The sequence below is a fragment of the Eulemur rufifrons genome, chromosome 8 (assembly GCF_041146395.1).
Source record: "Eulemur rufifrons isolate Redbay chromosome 8, OSU_ERuf_1, whole genome shotgun sequence".
NCBI lineage: Eukaryota > Metazoa > Chordata > Mammalia > Primates > Lemuridae > Eulemur > Eulemur rufifrons.
In genome coordinates, this window is record NC_090990.1 from 4,878,140 (window position 1) to 4,895,288 (window position 17,149).

General features: G+C 45.6%; 1 protein-coding gene and 1 non-coding gene across 2 annotated transcripts in view; one reads left to right on the forward strand and one right to left on the reverse strand.

Annotated features, from left to right (window-relative positions):
* The window catches only part of CA6 (carbonic anhydrase 6), a 32,733-nt gene that overhangs the window by 5,192 nt on the left and 10,392 nt on the right, over positions 1-17,149 (forward strand). The window contains 6 exon segments of the mRNA XM_069478230.1: positions 4,073-4,221; positions 4,928-5,020; positions 8,714-8,783; positions 12,760-12,917; positions 15,323-15,446; positions 17,115-17,148. Of these exon segments, the coding sequence (XP_069334331.1) occupies positions 4,073-4,221; positions 4,928-5,020; positions 8,714-8,783; positions 12,760-12,917; positions 15,323-15,446; positions 17,115-17,148 (628 nt within the window).
* LOC138391065 (U6 spliceosomal RNA) lies at positions 2,839-2,945 on the reverse strand. The gene has a single exon (XR_011234706.1). It is a non-coding gene; the product is annotated as a U6 spliceosomal RNA (small nuclear RNA).

Below are 17,149 nucleotides of genomic sequence, written 5' to 3' on the forward strand. Positions count from 1 at the left end.
CCCCTCCCCTCAGCATCCCACACCAGAGTGGGACATTTGTTCCAGTCGATGAACCTGCACTGACGTATCATTATCATCCAAAGTCCATAGTTTACATTAGCGTTCACCCTTGGTGTTGTACTGCCTATGGGTTTTGATAGATTTATAATGACAGGTATCCACCAATAGTTTCAGAGCCACAGAAATCCTCTGTACTGCACCCCTTCCTCCCTCCCTCCCCACTAACCCTTGGCAACCACCCATCCTTTTACTGTCTCCATAGTTTTGCCTTTTCTAGAATGTCATGTATTTGGAATCCTACAGCAGGTGGCCTTTTCAGACTGGCTTTTTTCACTTAGAAATATGCATTTAAGTTCCCTCCATATCTTTCCGTGGCCTGGTAGCTCATTTCTTTTTAGTCCTGAATAACAGTCCATTGTCTGCGTAAAGGACAGCTTATTCATTCAACTGTTGAAGGGCATCGTGGTTGCTTCCAAGTTTTGGCCATTATGAATAAAGCTATTATATTATAAAATCTGTCTGCAGGTTTCTGTGTGGACATAAGTTTTCAGTTCATGTGGGTAAGTACCAAGGAGCACGATTGCTGGATCATTTGGTAGAGTAGGTTTAGTGTTGTCGGAAACTGGCAAACATTCTTCCGGAGTGGTTATACCGTTTTCATTGTGAGTGTTTTGGATCTTGGGCATTCCAATAAGTGTGTAGTGGCATCTTTTTTCTTTCTTTTTTTTTTTTTTTTGAGACAGGGTCTCACTTTTGTCGCCGAGGCTAGCTCATCACAGCTCACTGCAACTTTGAATTCCTGGGCTTAGGCGAGCCTCCTGCCTCAGCCTCCTGAGTAGCTGGGACTACAGGCACCCGCCAGCACACCTGGCACTGTTTTCTTAATACATGCTAACGGCTACTCTATTTACTTAGTTCCTTGAAAACAGGGACAATCCCTTATTCATCTTTCTATTGCATACCTGCCACAGAGCCTGACATAGGACAGATTGAAAAACGTTCACTGAATGGTGCATTTGAGCAGAAAAGACTTACACGTAACAGGATAAATCCCCAACAGGCAAGTGACGCTGATTTCTCAGCAGGTTTTTTTTTTTTTTTTTTTTTTTTTTGAGACAGAATCTCACTCTGTTGCCCAGGCTAGAGTGAGTGCCGTGGCATCAGCCTAGCTCACAGCAACCTCAAACTCCTGAGCTCAAGCGATCCTCCTGTCTCAGCCTCCCGAGTAGCTGGGACTACAGGCATGCACCACCATGCCCGGCTAATTTTTTCTATATATATTTTTAGCTGTCCATATAATTTCTTTCTATTTTTTTTTTTAGTAGAGATGGGGTCTCGCTCTTGCTCAGGCTGGTCTCGAACTCCTGAGCTCAAACGATCCGCCCACCTCGGCCTCCCAGAGTGCTAGGATTACAGGCGTGAGCCACCACGCCCGGCCTCAGCAGGTTTTAATCTTTGAAGACTGGAGGCTGGTTGTGTCTTATTTTTTAAAAAAACTTTATTTAAAAATGTTTTCCACTAGAAAAATTGCAAAAGTAATACAGAGAGTCCCATATACCCTTGTCCCACTTTCCCTAGCATTAACATTTTTTAGCCACAGTACATTTATTACTGAACTAGGGAATTAAGATGATATAATACGATTAACTTCAGACCTCATTTAAATGACATCACTTTCCTACTCTTGTTCTTCTTCTGGCCCAGAATCGACTCCCAGATCCCACATTGCACTTAGCTGTCCTGTCTCTTTAGTTCCCCCAGGCTCCCTCAGTTTCTCAGTCTTTCTTTGACTTTCACGACCTTGACACTTTGCTGATTGCTTCTTGAACACAGCAAATGCTTGGATGATGTGGTTTTTCTTGTCTGATGAGAAATTGGTTAAATTGGTTTCCCATCAAGGGGAGCAACCTCTTCTGGAAGTTGAGTCCATTTTCTGACCTGGAAGGTGCAGAGAGTTGACTTTTGGGGATACATATTTTGGCTTCACCTTTTCAAAAGCACAGCAACAAGCTCAGAATTGCTGCCATTTTCCAACCTGGCTTGTGCAGGCCTGTCAGTGTAACCAGAACTGACATGTCTGTCTCCCGGGAACTGTTTTGGGGAACTGTAATTGTCAGCCTCTCCCTAATTGCTCACGTGGTGTTAACTGTCCCTTTAGGAAGCCCTGGCCTGGCCCTGGGCTCCCAGGCTCCCGTTGCTCTCAGCACGTCTCCTTTTAAAGGCTCTTACATCTTTCACTTGCGAGCATTGATTTTTGAAGCCGGCCACATTTCAAGCTCCAAATACAAAGCACTTGTTCTGCCAAAGGGCCTGTTAAAATCTTTGAGGCCAGATTCCTGCATTATAGCATATTACATTATAAATTTAATCAGAGCTGCCTGCTCCTTTAGGCAATTTGGAAGTTACAGGTACCAAATATCTAATATTTTTTACAGGTACCAGATATCTAATATTTGTTTTTTAGGAAAACTTACTTGTTTATAACCATCTTCGATGACTTTATTATTTGTTTTTATTTTATTTTTTTTTAAGATGGGGTCTTGCTCTGTTGCCCTGGCTGGAGTGCAGTAGAGTGATCATAGCTCACTAGTCTCCAACTCCTGGGCTCAAGTGATCCTCCTGCCTCGGCCTCCCGAGTAGCTGGAATGACAGGCATGTGCCACCATGCCCACCTCATTATTTAAAATTTTTTTGTGAAGACATGGTCTCACTATGTTGCACAGGCTGGTCTCAAACTCCTGGCCTCAAGTGATCCTCCTGCCTTAGCCTCCCAAAGTGCTGGGACTAAAGGCATGAGCCACTGTGCCAGGCCCCCAATGACTTTAAAATTTTTTATTAAAAACTATGGAACACTTCACAAATTTGGGTGTCATCCTTGTGTGGGGACCATGCTAATCTTCTCTGCATCTTTCCAGTTTCGGTATATGTGCTGCCGGAGCGAACACATCCCGATGACTTTAAACAGGAAGACCTTGCTGACAAGACAGATGCTGTCTGCCCCTTTCCAAAGCCCAAATTAAATCCTCGTAGATATTTTTCTTAGTCATTCAGTCCATTTTTCCTTTTTGCCTAGCTCATTCCAAAAGACAAGGACTTCCCTAAGGCCTGAGCCGGTGAAATATTGCAGGTATCTGACCGAGGTGACTCCCTGTGGGACGTCGGTAGGGTGAGAGGCAGGAGGAAGCTGGAAGAACACTTCATTTTTCCACGGACGAGAGCCTAACATTTTCATGTATCTGTTGATAATCACAGTCAGATTAAATCCCAAGCCAAGAATTTGCGTGTCCCTGACTTGCTGTGGAATTTGGTCTCTTGTTTTCTGAAGACATGATGAGCCACATTGTGGTGACATCTGGTCTGAGATGAGGACCTAGACACTCAGTTCTCAGCCCAGATCTGCTCCTGACTGGTGAACTGTGTGCCTTTGAGCAAGTCTTCCACCTCCCTGGGTCAGCTGCCTTGTCCATAAAATAGAAGTGTCGAAGCCCAGCTGGGACACTTTCTGACATCCAGGTACAGCCGGGTGTTAGTTGGGCTAGTTCTAGAAGGCTACATTGGATGCGGATTTTAACCACGTTATGAAGAAGACAGCAACCTCAACTTGGCCTTACAAACAATACTAACTCTGGATCGTAAAATTAATCAAAATAGTCCCAAGAGGCCCCACTTCCTATTCCCACACCTTGGGCGAATTCCAAAATTGGTTAGAGACGGCGAGTGGAATTCTGGTTTCCATACCCATCGGCTGTATTTTTTCAGGGCTTTCCCTTTCCCTAGGGCCAAAGAAGCGGGACCTGCCACTGCGTGGTCCTGCGCCCGACCTGCTGGTTCTGGGCAGGAAGGTGTGCACCCTGGGAGAGGTGCCCGTCCCCATCCTGACCTCACCCTGTCCCCTGCATGCCAGTGCCCCTCTCCTTTGGTGACCCTCGTCATGGCATTGTAAGCTAGCCTATGCTGCTGGCTTGTCCTGGGTGCAGGCAGGTGGGAGGTGACCAGGGAAGCTACCTCACCTGTAGACCTGACCCCTCCACGCCCACCTGCCCCACCCCGTGCCCTGCGTTGCCTCTTCCAGTTCAGATCAGCCTGCCCTCAACCATGCAAGTGACGACCACAGACGGCACCCGGTACATAGCCCAGCAGATGCATTTCCACTGGGGTGGCGCATCCTCGGAGATCAGTGGCTCCGAGCACACCGTCGATGGGGTCAGACACGTGATCGAGGTATGTGAGAACCCTGATCGCGTCCTCTTTCCTTCAAACTCCATAGTCACTCTTCTTATTAAAGCACCCAAAAGACTTTGTGCAATGGTGACAGTTAACTCACCCTGAGGTTGAGTTTATTTTTTATTCACTCAACAACTATTGACTGATCACGGCTTTGTGCTGGGAGTACAGGCAGGGTCCACGCCCGCAGAGAACTCACAGCGTGCAGGGACTCTACAGCCCGCAGGGGTGGCGAGCCCTCCTTCGTTCCAGCTGGATTTGTATGTGTTGGATTTTCTGGGTTCCCTCTTTTGCCTGGATCCATCCTTAGGGTGACTGCAGGTTTGCAGTGGCTTCCTGGGGCAAGGGAGCTCACGCTCATTCTCCCCCACCCCCCTCCAGGCACCCCAGGAGATCCCGTGTCCTCATATGAATCCTCCAGACTCTGCCAGCCCGTCTGCCGCGCGGGAGATGGGCTCGGGGAAATGCGCTGGAGCTGCCATCTTCCCAGAATCCCACTCCTGCTCTCTCCATTCTTGGAGAAGTTTCTGATCTTGACAGATGGCACTCAGAGCAGAGATGAAGGGGACGGGTCAGAGTTGTTTGTGGGACATTCTGGGGCCTCAGGTGCAGCATCTTTCCTTCTTTTCCTCCTTCCCAGGAAACCTCAGGCATTTGAGGTCTCTATGAACTGCCCTGGACTCATCCTGTCTTGTTTCCACAGATTCACGTTGTTCACTACAATTCTAAGTACAAGAGCTACGACGTCGCCCAAGATGCCCCAGATGGTTTGGCTGTACTGGCAGCCTTCATTGAGGTAGGCAGAAACTCGCGTGTGTGTCTGTGTTTGAAGCTATAGTTTGACGTCCAAACAAGGGGTGAAGTCTAGATGAAGGGTCTTCCTTAGTAGCCTTCTTCACCCTTTTCTGCACTCACAATTCTTGCAAACACTGACTTGATGGGCAATCAACCCTTCTTCCAGCCCTGCCCACAGTTCCTGTGCTCCTTCTGTGTCATCAGCCTCCGGGACCTTGAATAACTTGGGGAAGCTTACTTAAAAGAGCTGGAGTCACAGAAGGATTGACTAGACACAAACTAGTCTGAAGGGCAAGGGGAAGCCTGCAGTCCAACCAGACAAAGGCAGCGCCTCTGCACTTCTGAGACAGTTGAGAGAGTGGGACTTAGGGATAGGTGGCTAGAAGTAGTCAGGAGTCCAATCCCCAAGAAATAAGTATTAAATTGGATAAAATGATGAAAACCATCATTTCGGTGCTCTGGAAATGGACCAAGGGCAAACAATAAATGGCAGCATTTGTTAATGAAAAATGGCTAGAATTTTGAGTAAGAACAATGAGTGTCTACGGACTTCTTGCCTGGGGCTGTTCCCATCCCCAACCCCTAATTTGGTCAACAGGTGGTTTTATCAGGGCAGGGCTGGTCAGGAAACCAGCAGCTTCACTGCCGGGGCAGAGGGCTGACTTGACTAGGGGTGGAAGTTGAAAGCCCATGCCCAGGAACGCTGCCAGTAAAAGCAGCAAACTTGGCAGAAAAAACAGAAAGCAAACAGGAAGAACCTGCAGCTCTGGTAGTCTGAGGTTGCAGTCCCAGTTAGTGTGAGTGGAGAGTAGCAGACTAATCAGAAATTTAATGAGCAAGATCCTAGAAGTGAGAGACACAGAAGGACTCTGTAAACTCCCCAGCATGGCCTCATGGATAGTAAAAGCTGAAGCCAATGTGAGAACTGGTTGAACTTTGTTTTTTTGTTTTTTTTTTTTATTTCATCTTATTGTTATGGGGGATACAGAATTGCAGGTTACATACGTTGCCCATGTACCGCCTTTCCCCCCAAGTCAGAGCTCCAGGCGTGTCCGTTCCCCAGGTAGTGCGCGTTGCACCCATCATGTAGGTATATATCCCTCCCTTCCGCACCCCCCCTTCCCGAGTCAGCACCTTCAAGTGTTACCACTCCCCAAACGGTGTGCAATGCACTCATTGTGTAGGCATACCCCCCATCCCCTCCCCCACCTCCCACCTCAGTCTGATATCCAATTGGTGTCGTTCCCAGATGTGTATTTAGGTGATGTTCAGGGAGAACAGGTTGAACTTTGAATGTGCTTCTCAACCCATATACAGATCCATCAGATTGCAGATTGTACCTTGCAGAAGGTGCAAGGGGATTGAACACAACCTGTGCCCAAATCATTGACCACAAAGCTATGTCCACCTTAGGTGGCTCCTAGAAACTCAGGCTAAAAAATAAAATAAGACTTAAAAACTGAGCAGAGAATCAGCTGCCGAGTACTTCTGGGGAGACATATCCTACAGATTAAGCCCAAGCAAGTTACTAAACAAATACTCAAACAAAACCCTTCAGGACAATTTTTGAAAATCAAAATCTAGATTTGATGCCAAATATTATCTAAAATGTCCAGTTTTCAACAACAAATCAGGGCATGCAAAGAAATAGGAAAATGTGATCTATATTTAAGAGGAAAAAACTGATAGAAACTGACCTGAATGTACTGAGAGTGGTTAGGCAGACAGGACTTAAAAGCAACTATCATAAATATGTTTGAAGAATTAAAGGAAACTATGTTCAAAGAGTTAAAGGAAAATATGATGACAATGACTCAAAAAGGAACTCTCAATAGAGAAACAGAGACTATAAAGATGCACCAAATGGAAAGTCTAGAGTTGAAAAGTACAATGAACATAATGAAAAAATCACTACATGGGCCCAAAGCACATTTGAGGCAGTAGAAGAAAGAATCAGCACATTTGAAGATAGAGCAATGAAATTATCCAATTTGAAGAACATAGAAAACAGATTGAAAAAAATGAACAGAGCCTTACGGACTCATGGAGAACAAACCAAGTGTACCAATATGTATGCAATGGCACACCTAGAAGGAGAGGAGAGAGGGAAAGTGTAAGAAAAAATGTTTGAAGAAACAATAGCTAAATTTCTGAAATTTGATGAAAAACATTAATTTACAAATCCAAAAACTCAACATCCCCCAAGTATGATACATGCCTGGACTCATTAAAATCAAACTGCTGAAAGCAACAAGAGAAAGAGGATTTATTATATGTAAGGAGATGACAGTACAATTAATGGCTGACTTCTCAAGTCATCAGGAGGCAATAGAATTACTGGCAGCCAAGAATTCTGTATCTAACTGTCACCCTTCAGACATTAAGGTGAAATAAAGACATTCCCAGACAAACAAGAACCAAGATAATTGCTAGCAGACTTGTCGTACAAGAAGTAGTAAAAGAAGTCCTTCTGGATGAAAGGAGATGACGCCAGACAGTAGCTTGAATCTACAGACGGACATGAAGAGTTGGGAGTGGTGCATGTGTCTATAATCCCATGTACTTGAGAGGCTGAGGTGGGAGGATTGCTTGAAGCCAGGAGTTCAAGGCTGCAGTGAGCTATGATTGTGCCACTGTACTCCAGCCGGGGTGACAGAGTGAGACACTGCCTCCCAAAAGGAGGAAATGAAGAATGCCAAAAATGGTAAATATGAAAGACTATATACATATATTTTTTGTCTTTTTTCCTTTTAATTCCTTTTTTTAAAAACCCCATAAGATTGTTTAAAGTGATAATTATACCACTGTATTTTTTGGTTTATAATATACGTAGATGTAATATATAGGACAAAAATAGAAGAAAGGATGGGGAAGAAACAGAGCGATATTGGAGCTAAGTTGCTATATTTTACTTGAATTAAGTTAGTATTAATATGACATAGATTGTGATTCAGTTAAATTGTATATTGTAATCACTAGAGCAATTGCTAAGAAAATAGCTAAAAGTGGCCAAATGGCACACTGGAAGTATTTAACGCAAGGGAAGGCAGTACAGGCAGAATGAGGAACAGAAAAGACAGGAGACATCTGGAGAACAGATAACGGGTGGCAGCCACACGCCAGCATAGCCTGAAATCACGCACAGGGGAAGAGAAATCGCGTCAATACCACTTGACTGAAAAGATTCAATGAATATAGACCTTTTTCACCAAAAGCAACTTTTCTGGCTTTTTAAAACGCAACGCGCATCTAGAAAGCGTGATCTGGAGTTGGGGCAGCTCTGGCTTGACTGGCAGGCTGGCAGGAGCCCTGAGGATGAGGCAGGAAGCTCCCGAGATCGAGCCTCCCTCGTCACAGGGAATCTGACTGCGACTGACCCTGCCCGGCACAAATGCACGGGGGGTTTTTAGCAGAGACTTTTGGTCATTCCTGGGGGCGTCACCAGTCACCAAGAAGCTCCTTTCCCTGAAAGTTGCTAAAATGCTTCAGACAGTTCCTCCCTCGAAGAGACACATGAGCCCAGGAAGCTGTTGGCAAAGAACGGCCAGATTGTGCCCCCCAGACACAACCTGGGGAGGGGGGCTGTCTCCTTACTCTCAGCTCTGCCCGATCAGCGAGACCCCAGCAGCTGGGTGAGCAGGACGGCGGGAGGGCTCTTCTCCACTACATTAACTGCTGCGTGTTTTTCCTACAGGTGAAGGATTACGCCGAAAACTCTTATTATGCCAGCTTCATTTCTCATCTGGCCAACATCAGGTATCCAGGTAAGGGCAGAGGAATGAGTGTGAGGTGGGGCAGAGGCAGAGGGAGGGTGACACGGTGGGGCAGGGTGGCTGGCAGGCCCTGCCAAGGGAGCCCACCCTTCCCTGCCTGAGATCACTTGTTGCAGTGACTCCTGCTTGTGGCTCAGGCAGCGGACACCTCCGAGCAACCTGTTGACAAACTCTACTTCTGGGTGGCTGGCGTTCCACTAAGTAGGGATAGCTGAATGTGGTTTCATGGAAACCCATAGACAACTAATTGGTATGATTTTTTACTCATAGCTGCAAATAGGAACAGTCATTAACACCACCCAGAAATCCCAAAGTACCACTCTGGGCATTTCCTTTCTCATCTCCTCTCTGCTCTCTCTGGGAGCCCCCCGTGCCCTGGCCCCAGCCCCTCCTCTGGAGCTGACGCCCTCACTTTCCGCTTCTCTGAGAAGGCAGGAGGACCAGCCAGAAACTCACCCTTCTTTGTAACCCACCTGCATCTGGACCAAACTCCACGTCCCCTGTTCTGTTACACGGACAAAAAAATCCCTGCTCTTGTCAAGACCACCCCTCCCATGTGAGCACTGTCCCCAGCCCTCTCTCACCCTTGGGGGCTTCTTTCCTGCTCTTCCCTCCCCCCTCTGGCATCATTCATTTCCTACTCTTCATCAGAGCTCTCTGCTCAGCACACGGGTCCAAACACAGATGACAGTATCTCCTGACCCCATCATTCCCCGGCTTCCACCCCGTTTTCTGGCTCCCCGGGGAAGGGTCGTCTAACACTGTTCTCCTTTCACACCCGCCCACCCCAGGCTGGCCCACCGCTCCACTGGGCTGGCTGGGGTCACTCCTGTTGTCAGATCTACCGGCCACTTTTCTCCTCTTTTCTTGAAATGACGGTCCAGGGCAGCCCACTCTCATTCCAGCCTCGCCCACCCTGCCTCTTGAGCTCTGCTCTCTTGCCCTCTTTCTGGCCCCTGCCCTAAGTGTTGGAGGGTGCCCGGCTCTGTCTTCTCCTGGGACCTCATTTGCTCCCACGGCCTGCACTGCCGTCTCCAGGCTGCAGACTCCAAAATCTATTTCTGCTAACTGAGCCCGACACATTTCCTCCTCCAAGTCAAGAAATTCCGCTTCTGGTCCACACGACCTCTCTCTGAATTCCAGACTGCTTCACCCAGCTGTTTACTGGATATTGCTGTGGGTGTCCAAACTTACGCTAGCCAAAACATAACTCTGTATCTCCCACCTCCTGGGCCTGTCCCTAAACTGGCTCTCTTTGCTTCTTGCCCATCTCAGTGAAGAACGTCATGATCCACCCCATTGTCGGCATAAAATCTGGGAAGATTTTCCTCTTTCCCTTGCCCCCCACGTCCACACCATCAACTTGTCCCCATGTTTTCACCTCTGAAACGTGACACATCACCTTGCTTTAATTTCCTGCTCAGTACTTATGACCACCTATATTTTATATACATGTTTACTATCTTGTCCTGTTACTAGAGTGCAATGGGCAAGGACTTTGCCTTGTTACTGTGGTAACGCCGGCACTAGTAGCACAGCTGGCACATGTCTAGCGTTAAATTCTTGCCAAATACATGACAGGAGCAGGTCTATGTTCACAGAATACCCAGAAGGTACCTTCAGCAACCCGAAAGTTCTTTAATTACAAATGACCTCTCCCTAAATTCCCACGTATCAGCCTTAGGTATGTTCGACCCCAGAAGATCTCCAGTTACCTAAACTTGCAGATGGTTCTGAAATTTTTTTGCTTTGTTGTAGTAATACATATAGAACATAAAATTTACTACTTAAACTATTTTAACGGTACAATTCAGTGGCATTAGGTACATCCACATTGTTATGCAGCCATCCGCCACACATCACCAGAATGTTCATCTTCCTAAACCGGAACTCTGTACCCGATAAACAATAACTCCCCATTTCCCCTTCCTTCCAGCCCTGTGACCATTATTTCTATCTCTATAAATTTGACTATTCTAGGCACTTTATGAAAAAAGAATCATACAATACTTGTCCTTTTTGGTCTGGCTTATTTTACTTAGTATCATGTCTTTAAGGTTCATTCATGCTATTGCATGTATCAGAATTTCATTCCTTTTTTGTTTTCAGAGACAGGGTCTTGGCCTGTAACTCAAACTGGAGTGTAGTGGCCCCAGTATAGCTCACTGTAACCTTGAACTCCTGGGCTCAAGCCATCCTCCCACCTCAGCCTTGCAAGTAGCTAGGACTATACAGGCATACACCTCCATGTCCAGCTAATTAAAAAAAATTTTTTGTAGAGACAGGGGTCTCACTATGTTGCCCAGGCTGGTCTTGAACTCCTGGCCTCAAGCGATCCTCTTGCCTCGTCCTCCCAAAGCCCTGGGATTACAGGCGTGAGCCACATTCCTTTCTAAGGCTGAATAACATCCCATTGTTTGTATAGGCCACATTATTCATCCATTTATCCATTGGTGGGCATTTGGGTTGTTTCCACCTTTTGCATCTTGTAAATAATGCGGCTATGAACACGGGTGTACAAACATCTGTTGAAGTCCTGGCTTTCAATTCTTTTGGGCCTATAGTGGGAAGTGGAATTGCTGGATTGTATGGTGATCTATGTGAATTTTCTGAGGAGCTACTGTACTATTTTCATAGTGGCCGCACCATGATTCTGGAATTCTTGACCTTCACTTAAATATATTAGAGTTATGAAAACATCTGTGCTATAGGGCCCTTTAGAAGGTTCTGTCTTGAAATCCTCTAATAATAATAAAACTTAGAAATCGTTTGCCTACTTGTGGGATTATGTACTACTGGACATTATGGTCTTGGTTGAACAAGCCTATTTATGCATATTTCAAAACTATCTTTGCCTTTAAGAAGTACAGAACTGCTGGGCATGGGCTTACACCTGTAATCCCAGCACTTTGGGACGCTGAGGCAGGAGGGTTGTTTGAGCCTAGGAATTTGAGACCAGCTTTGGCAACATATCGAGGAGACCCCATCTCTACCAAAACTTTTTAAAAAATTAGCCAGGCGTGGTGGCACACACCTGTAGTCACAGGTACTCAGGAAGCTGAGGCGTGAGGATCGCTTGAGAGCAGGAGTTTAAGGTTGCAGTGTGCTATGATTGTGCCACTGTGCTCTAGCCTGGTTGACAGAGTGAGACCCTGTCCCTAAAAAAAAAAAAAAAATTGTAAAGAAAAGGAAAGAAAAAAAGGCAAAAGTGCTCAGGAAAATTGAGAGACAATCTAACTCCATTCCATGTTGCTTTGGTAGTTTCATGCTGGGCTCAGGGGCTCAGAGTGGTTGACGTGAACAAAACAAGTCACTCTCTGGAGTAGGAATGGGTGTGACTGTTGTGGGAGCCTCAGACACCCACGGAAGCGCCTTGTCCCCACGCCCCAGCTGTGGCTGAGCTGGGTTCCCACTGGGCATGGCAGCAGGCGCTCAGGGCCAGAAGCCGTGGCTCCTGGCTCGGTTCTGGTTCTGCCTTTCCAACCTCTACCCGCCTGCTTCTACAGGAGCCCAAACAAAGGAATTTTGTTCTTTCTTTGAGGACACTTACCCGGAAGCCTCTAGGGGTCATTCATTTCCCTGATAACAGTGAGAGTGATGATGGCAGCGACACTACGGCCACTTCCCTGTGGACCGGCTCAATGTACCAGCCGCTTTCTAAACATTATTCCCCTTTCCGCTCACAGCAATTGTGTTGATTGCCCCCTTTTTACAGACGAGGAAACAGCCTCAGAGCGAGCACCCAGCCAAGGCCACTCAGCCAGGAGGAGGTATCCGAGGTGGCTGTCCCCAGAGTCTCTCCTCTTAACCCCTCCCAGGAGGGCGTACGCTGGGGAAATGTTTCCCAATTATCAGCTTCTGTGTTCTTCTGCTTACATCAGGGGATTTGAATATGGTGGGGCCTGAGCTGTCCTCCCAGGGGCCGCAGCGGCCCCTGCATTCCTGTCCCTCCTGTCTCCTTGGTTAGGACAAAGCACAACTCTGAGCGGCCTTGACGTTAGGGACATGCTGCCGGAGGACCTCCAGCGCTACTACAGCTACCGGGGATCACTCACCACTCCTCCCTGTACCGAGAATGTCCACTGGTTTGTGTTGGCAGATTCTGTCAAGCTCTCCAAGGCCCAGGTAATGCATGGCATCGCTTTGCCGAAGCTTCCCTTTGGACTGCCCGGTTAACAAGAGTGCTCCCCAAATCCCAGCTAGTGTTAACTCCTGGGGTTCCGACGGCCTTTTCCATGCACAGGGCTACCGTGCCTCACCTATATAGCCATGGGTGATCCTCCCACTGCTGTGGTAGAGATAGGCAAACTGAGGCAGGAGGGAACTCAACAACAGCAAATGCAGTGAAAGGACTGGAGCCTGATTCAAGTCATAGGAGAGGAGTCGCACAGTGAAGGCAAATGTTTATTGAGTGCTGTTCTTTCCAGGCACTGTTCTAGGTCCTTGATGTACTAAATTGCTGTCCTCATGGGGCTTACATTCTAACTTCTTAAATGGCTTTATGCAAGAAGGACAGCTTCATAGTTAGCTCGTTATCATTCTAAAATGCCTGTAGCCTTTTGAGAAGAGCCATGTCAGTCGTCTTTTGTCCCCCAGCATAGCTCAGGTACATAACAAAAGTTTGTTGAATTAAATAAATGGACAAATGTTACTAAGCTTGCAAGGCAAAGCTGACATTTCCTTCTGAGTTGATATTCTTCCTCAGGAACAAATATTTCTTTTTCTTAAACTTTTCATTTCCTTACTTGAGGAAAAGGTGAACAAGACCCCTACTCAAGGACACCCACACATAAAAATGTTGCCAACCAGGCTGGAAGTGCTCCAGCGTCCTGAAAAAAGGAAATGTACATTATCTCTGGAAAAATGCACCTTAAATGCAGATCTAGAAGAATTTTCACAAATAAAGTTACCTGAAATTAGCTCAATTAAAAAAAAAAAACACAAAACACACAAGGAAAAAGACACTATGAGTGAAAGCCAGCAGAATCAGGCCTATAAATATTTCAGATAATTATATCAGATCAATCAGAAATATCAGATAATTAACATAAGAATGTTTAATATGTATAAAGAAATAAGAGATTTAAATATGAGGAAAGAAGAAAAAAGTATAAGAATGGACAACCAGACTTGGAAAAAGAAACCCAAATAGAATTTGGAAAATAGAAATGGAAAGATATAATAGTAACCAATCCAATGAATAGATTCAAAAACATATTACATACAGTTCAAGAGAGAATTAGTACATTGGAAGACAGAGCAGAGTAAATTATCTAGAATGAGGCACAAGGAGAAAAAGAGACGGAAATATGAAAAAGAAGTAAAGGGACACAGAGAGTACAGTGGAAATGTCTAACAAATATCTAACTGAAGTCCCAGAAGGAGAAGAGAGGCACAATAGGGAGGAGGCATGATTTGACAAAATATTGACTGATAATTTTCAGGAAGAGTTGAAAGGTACTGAGTCATATATTCAAGACTCCCAATGTCTCAGTTTCTCCCTCCCCATCTCCCTCTTCCTCCGTCTCTTCCTCTCCCTCTGTGTGTGTATGTGTTTGTGTGTGTGTATATATAAAATACGTATATATCTTTTTATATATATATATGAAGCTCTGCACTAAATGCTTAAGTGAAACTATCAAATACAGAATATTTAAAAATATGTCAGAGAGAAAAGACAGATTAACATGAAAAGAGTACTATTAGACCAAGAGTTAATTCAATACAGCAACAGTGAAAGTCAGAAGGCAATGGTACCATATTTTCAAAGTGCTGAGGAAAATAAATAGCCAACATAGAATTGTACCTGTGGCAAAAATGCCTTCCAAGGATGTAGATAAATTATAGACATTTTCAGAAAAACAAAAATTGAGCCTAACAATTGATATATTTCTGTTTACTTCTTTCTCTCCTTTCTAGTTTTGTGTGTTTTTTTTTTTTTTTTTTTTTGAGACAGAGTCTCACTGTGTTACTGTGTTGCCTGGGCTAGAGTGCCGTGGCGTCAGCCTAGCTCACAGCAACCTCAAACTCCTGGGCTCAAGCGATTCGCCTGCCTCAGCCTCCAGAGTAGCTGGGACTACAGGCATGCACCACCATGCCCGGCTAATTTTTTCTATATATATTTTTAGTTATCCATATAATTTCTTTCTATTTTTAGTTGAGACTGGGTCTCGCTCTTGCTCAGGCTGGTCTCAAACTCCTGAGCTTAAACGATCCACCCGCTTCGGCCTCCCAGAGTGCTAGGATTACAGGCGTGAGCCACTGTGCCTGGCCTCCTTTCTACTTTTGACCAAATACTTGTAGAAAAGATGAAAAGAGATGTGTGCAATACGTGTTGGAAGAATGAATGGGTAGATATGTTCTGAAATAATGCCTGGCACATAGTATCCAGAACCTCCTCTGGACTTGAGATCTTCTTATTTTATTAATAAGGGTTACATAAATCCAAGATGTAGTCCAGTTGTTAACTAAACATTTTTAAGTTGCCCAGTGCCTCTTCACCTCCATAATTCACCTCCTATTGTCCACAGGTTTTGAGGCTAGAAAATTCCTTATTGGATCACGAGAACAAGACTATCCAGAATGACTATCGCAGGACCCAGCCCCTGAACCACAGAGTAGTGGAAGCCAACTTTGTGTACCCCTCTAATCAGGGTGAGTGAGATCAACTCTTGTTTATATTTTGCAATTTGTCAACTCCTGTTTTACTCCCTTCTCTGGGTGGACCCGTCTTCTCTGAAAATAGTACAAGAAGCAGAGTCATCTCAATGGCAGGAGGCCCAGATGGCCAACCCAGACAGGGATTGGGCAGAGGGTGAAGACTCACCTTCCCAGTCCAGGCAGTGATGCCAGTGAGTAGAGCAAAGGAGACAATAAGGATAGACAACTACGTGATTTATCACCTCCCTGGTCTTGGCCAGAGATAGTAGGAGAATCAAGATGACAACATCCAGAAGCTCTCATAAGAGTATGGGTTCAAGTTAACCTTATTAAACCCAACCCAAATAATTTCCCACACACTTTTCTTGGTCTGTATTGCAAACACACGTCTAACTCCTCCTATACATTCTCTCAGGGTGGGGTTAACTAGACCACAGATTGTTTACTGTGTCTGCTCAAGATTCAAGCCCCAGACACAGGGGGCTGGAAGTAGGCTGGGCAGTCTGGCCTCCACTGCACCCTCTAATTCACTGGGTCAGGCTCCAACTCTGTTCTTGGCTCACCTCATTTATGTGTTTACAAAAATGTCAATATTCTGCAACCTTCCCATCTTTATTTTATCTGCTCCTCTGTAAAGTTGTGGTGAACTGTACGCATTCCCAGGATCCCTTGTCTTTGCCATCTATTTCTGTTAACCATTCCTGACACTTTTACATCCTCTGATACAATGGAATTGGTCTCCAATCAGTATTGCCCACTCAATATTACCCTACCTTAATATGTGTCTTTCAAAACTCTGAAATTTCCATACCCCCCACCCCCAATAAAGGCCCATTTGTGACTTTCTCCCCATATTTCCTTCCTGGTTCACTTACTGTTTCCTCTTATATCACTTTATTCTTCCAATACATACTAAGAGAGGAAAAATCTGATGTCAGCTATAATTATGATTTCCCTGTATTATACTATAGACAATAGTAAAAGCAACAATTCCTTTTTCCAAAGTGATGTCCTCTTACACAGGTCCAATTGCTAGCAGGGTAACCAAAGGGAACTTAGACCCACCGATCTGTCTCCCCATTCTGAATTTGTCATGCTCCTTAATAAAATTCTACACCAACAGACTGGATGGTTTCCCATATACCACATCCTAAATGCTCCTTCCCTAGGGGCCGCTCCACTTTGTCCTCACAAGGGAGATCTGACGTTCTAGACACGTGCCCTGGGGCCCCCCATTGCAATCTGCCTGTGAGTCCACCGTGGCCCTCCCTCCTGAGACTTGCTGTTTAGGGCCATTACTTCAACTCCCAGTAGATAGTAAGAGGGCTGCTTCCCCTACCCCCAGCCAAGGGATCGGAATTGTGGCCTCCTTTTGCTGATGACAGAACAGAGGACTGGGCGTCCTCTCGCCCCACCTTCCTGCAGGCCCAGATTTCTGTGCAGCAGTGATTGGACCCAGGCACTCCAGTTGCGTGACTCAGGCACCCCAGTTGCGTGACTCACATCTCATAGTTCTGTAGAATTCCACCCTAGCTTGGCGAATATGGTTAACCCATCAAGGAAGAATGATCTGAGAAACCAAGGTCAGTTACAAAAACAAGACAATAGCCAAATACAGACCTCTTGCAATTTATTTATTAGAAAACACCTACATACCCTCAGGTAAGGGCCACCGAGCATTGCATGGGAAATCCAGG